The sequence below is a fragment of the Primulina huaijiensis genome, chromosome 6 (genome assembly GCF_012295235.1).
Source record: "Primulina huaijiensis isolate GDHJ02 chromosome 6, ASM1229523v2, whole genome shotgun sequence".
Classification (NCBI taxonomy): Eukaryota; Viridiplantae; Streptophyta; class Magnoliopsida; order Lamiales; family Gesneriaceae; genus Primulina; species Primulina huaijiensis.
Window position 1 is genome coordinate 1,738,936 of NC_133311.1, and position 4,637 is coordinate 1,743,572.

Below are 4,637 nucleotides of genomic sequence, written 5' to 3' on the forward strand. Positions count from 1 at the left end.
TGTTTAATATTTAATTAATTAATATTTTTTTGAAATTATCATTATACCCTACGAAGATAACCCAGACAAAACGAAGATAATGCGTTAAAATGGTACAATATATAAATTATAATATTTAATTATCATTATATTATCAAATTATAAATAATTAACATAAAACAGAAATACTAATATTGAAAAGAAAAAGAATATTCTTAGAATATTCTATTGTAGTGTAAAATGTAGTGCAATGTGGTTTGAGATGATTTTAGTGTAACACCAATGTAGTGCAGAATGTAGTGCAGTGGATTGGAGATGACCTTAATATTTAAAGCAATTCAGCATTCTAAAAGAAATGTATAAATTATAAATAATCAAATTAACCTACTACAAATTTATTCTATTATTTTGGACAAAGTGACTAATATTAAAATCTAGAAACCTAATCTTGAAATCTTCTTCTTCTTCTTCTTTTTATGCCGTTTCAAGTTTCAACGCGAGATTTTGATTTAGAGTGATTTTTTTTTATTTGAGTAATAAATCTTTTTCCTTTTTTTTTTAATAAAAAAATAAAATATAATAATTAAATTTATTTCAATTTTAATTAATTATTATATTTTATATCAATGTTTTCATAATCGGTATCACCGGTCTATTTTAAAATAAGATTGGATTGATTCAACTGGAGGGTCGTATAGATACACTACTATATTATATAAAATAAAATCCAAAGCATACATATAAAATTATAAACACAAATATTCTAAAAAATAATAATAACCTATTCCATGGATTTTTAACCGGTTCACCTGTCCGAGCGATTTTTCAGGTGTAATTCAGATCGGAGTAGTGATCGATTCTCGATATCGATCCGTTTTTAAAAACATGGATTTTATGTATTTTTTAACTTTTAATACAAATTAGTTTGGTACGACCAAAACTTTCTCCTAAATATATTTTTAGGTTAGGTTATGATGTTAATGTGAGAATTTTGCTACTTGCAACAACTCTTGTTAGGAAAAATCCAAAAGACTTAAAAAATTGAAGCTTCTGAAAAATATTAAAAGATTTACGGGAAATTGGACTTAACTCCCCAGCCGCCGTTTTTTTTTGTGTTCAGTCCCTGGGTACTTTTTTAGTACCACATTTTCACATGAAGTGTACCACATTTCCACATGAAGTGTACCACAATTTGTATGACATAGTACCACAATTTTGTGGGTAGGGAGTGAACCCAAATAAATGTTTTGGTTGGGGATTTTTCACCAACTTCCCCAAAGATTTACACATCTTTCATTTTTTTTAAAAATCAATAATATTTAACTCTTATGTTATAAAAACTAGACATATTTAATTGAGAATTTTATACTTGATTTTTAAAATAAAAATATTATCTAAAATACTATTAATTTTATATTAGGTATTTTTTGCATTTTTAACAAAAGGTGATGCAATTAGCCCAAAAGGATGTTAAAATTTATTTAATAATTTTCTAACAAAATTTTAATTTATACATATATATATATATATATTATTGTCAAATATCAAGTATCCACATTGGGGGAATCAATAATTTCCTTTTTCTTCACGTCTACTTTTTTCAACATATATCCTAACAAGGGGTAAACAGCTATTCTACGAAAGAATAAGGACCAACGTGCAATCACAAAATCGCCCCATTTTCTTTTTCCTGTTCCACCCCTTGATTCCTTTTTTTTACAGTTACATCCCTAAAGATTATCTAATTTTCATTTAGTAGCCCCAGAAGAAAAGGGGAACAAAAGCTACATGAACAGCTCAGACTGCAACACTGTATAGTAGTTAGCAGTCTCGTCTTCAAGTTCCCAGAGCCCATGATCAGTGAAAGCAAAAGGAAAATTTTCTCCAGATTTCAATCCAACGTCATTATCCTCTCTGTTTGGAATCCCAAGCTCATCATCAGAGGCTTCGAGAAGATGCCTGATGACCGATTTAGCCCCCTCATCCTCCTTTTCCTCCCCGTCGCCGGATCTCGGGCTGCAGACGGCGGAGGTGGAGGACTCGGTGCTTTTCTGGTGGTGGGCAGCTATGTCAGCCACCTCCACCGCCGTGCATGGTACGAAATCGAAGTCGTCGAAGGCCGTGGAGGACGAGAGTTCTTGCTGAAGGGTCGTGAACATGGCCGAGAGATCTTCACTCGGAAGCTCCGGTGTCGGCTGTGTCTCGTCTTCTTCTTCCTCGAGAAGAGAGAGTATGGTGTTGTAAGGCTTGTGGCGCTTTGTATTTGGGTACGAGTCTTCGAAATCAATGGGCTGGGGTTGTTCTTCTCTATGGCGTTTTGGTTGAGTTTCCGCCATTGAAGAAACCAGAGGAAGTAAATATTATTAAATTTGATTAATAATAAATATTATTAAATTAAAATGAAAATAGTGTAGGGTTTTTGAGAGAGAGGAGGATGGATGGAAAGGTTTATATAGAGAGGCGGAGGAGTGGAGCTCTGGTCAAATTGAATCACGGAGACAAACTCAGAATATTTCATTTTTATTATTATTTTATTTAATAATATTTACTTTTTTTTTAAAAAATAATGATAAATAAATATTATTTATCATGTACTGCACGTCTATTCTTGAGTGGACAGGTTTAAGATTATGTTTTTGTTCTCGTCACACACACAACATACTAATTGTTTGTTGCATCGATCATATATCTAATCCTAAGTTTTTTTTTATAAAAAAAGATAATGTTATAGACATGATCCCATACTATTAGTTTTTGAATAAATCTACAATAAAAAAATAATATTTTTTTCCATGAATCGAGTTGTTTTATAATTTATCTCACATAATTTACCTATGAGAGGAGTATCATCGTTTTAGACGACGACAAACCTAACATTAAAAATAATCGGAAGTCAGTTTGGCAAGAGACAACGGAAAAATTCATAATTCATAAAATGACAAATTGCTTCCTTATTATTTACTTTTTTTAACATTTACCTTTCATAATACGTTTAAAGGTTGCATTTGAATCGATAAATATGAAGTTTAATGTTTCAATCCATAATAACAAATCCTTTGTTTGTTTGGGCAACTTAATTTGCTAATAGACTTCAAATCCCAACTAATTATTATTATTTTTTTTGAAAAATTGTGGTTGATTTCAAATCCATTTCAATAACAAATCATCCTTAAATGCCCACTCAAATTCAAATCCTCCAATACGAAATGGTCCTTATTCATTCTCATATGTGGGGTTCGCATAACAAAATCATTGGTCCCACATATACGACTGTATGTGAATTTTTGGATATGCATTTGGGCAATACTCTAAGGTTGCACTTAGATTAATTGATTTGATTTGGAGTAAGAATGATTAGAAGTGGATTGGAAATTCGCTTCAATTTTAACCAACAAAACTACTAAAAGAATTTTGAAAAACACGACCTCCTCGAATCCAGTAATTCAAACACAATCTAAGTGTATGTTGAACTCAATCATAACAAAATTTTCAAATTTATGTATAAAAATTTGATATTTCTGCCTTGATCCACGGTATTAACCCTACGACTGACCGGCGATTACTAGCGAATCCGGCTTTCTTTACAAAGCATTCTTAATAACTTCTTGATTTGTATCGATACCGAATAACCACTTCACTACTTATGATGTTGAATAATATCTTTGATAATTAATAATCAAATAAAGACATGTGTTTTAATGAGATTATTAAAAAATAATTTAATATATTAATTAGGGACTCAATTATTTTAATGAGGTCCTAACTGAAAAAGGTCATCGAATCGCATTAATTTGGGGTGTAAGCATATGTACTTTGTGCAATATAATATATCTAATAAAATTCGTAGGTGTTAGCTACCAATATTTATTCATTCATTTTTTTGGAAAAAAATGTGTTAACCAACCCAACAATTTCAGTCTTTTGAGGAGTACATAAATAATTCATCGAGACTTTGATTTTTTAATTTATTTAATAATAATATTTTATATGTTTTTAAGATTTTTTTTTTATTTTTTTGAGTACATTTTCATTCGAGAAAGGAGGCAGTACTGCAGGCCAAAATTTTAAATAGGCGGTGACCACTATAAAGTTAGTATGTAGACAGGCTTGGTGTTGTGTGAGTTGTAGATAAAGCTGACTTAACGAATGATGATGAATATTAATGAAGTAACATCCGTTTATTGTATTGGATGTATAATTTTTTTTATATGTTTTATCATATTCAATAAGTGAGTATCACTTTATCGATATTTATATAAATGTGTATAATATGTTATTGTCAAGAAATGTAATTGCTCGAATAACGTATATCCAAGTAGGAAGATCCGTTAGACTCGTAGTTGTAAATGACTGGATCGTAAATGAGTGCAGACAGGTATAGATTGGTAAACAACAAACTTCATCGGTTGTCACATACATCAAGAACAAACTTTCTAGGTGACCTGGCATAGACACTGACGCTCAAATCGGTAAAAAGTTCACAGATATCTTCTGAAAGTTGGAGATCTCAAATACAAAAATAAGATAGTGTATCTTGGTAATGTGTGTGGCCTTCTATTTATAGATTATGTAGACACTATGACTTATGCACTGACTTGTTGTAATTATAATTATAGTCGATATGACTTCTTGCTATGACTTTTTTTTTTTTTTTTTTT

General features: G+C 30.5%; 1 protein-coding gene across 1 annotated transcript; it reads right to left on the minus strand.

The window, feature by feature from the left end:
* Nucleotides 1-1,676: 1,676 nt before the first annotated feature.
* On the minus strand, nucleotides 1,677-2,407 carry LOC140978612 (uncharacterized). Its single transcript, XM_073443793.1, has one exon. It carries the CDS (start codon nucleotides 2,313-2,315, stop codon nucleotides 1,764-1,766), a length of 552 nt encoding a protein of 183 aa, XP_073299894.1. The 5' UTR covers nucleotides 2,316-2,407; the 3' UTR covers nucleotides 1,677-1,763.
* Between the last annotated feature and the right edge of the window lie 2,230 nt (nucleotides 2,408-4,637).

What these genes read in the sequence shown, in the direction of transcription:
- LOC140978612 (XM_073443793.1), bottom strand. Translation starts at nt 2,315, where the DNA reads ATGGCGGAAACTCAACCAAAACGCCATAGAGAAGAACAACCCCAGCCC.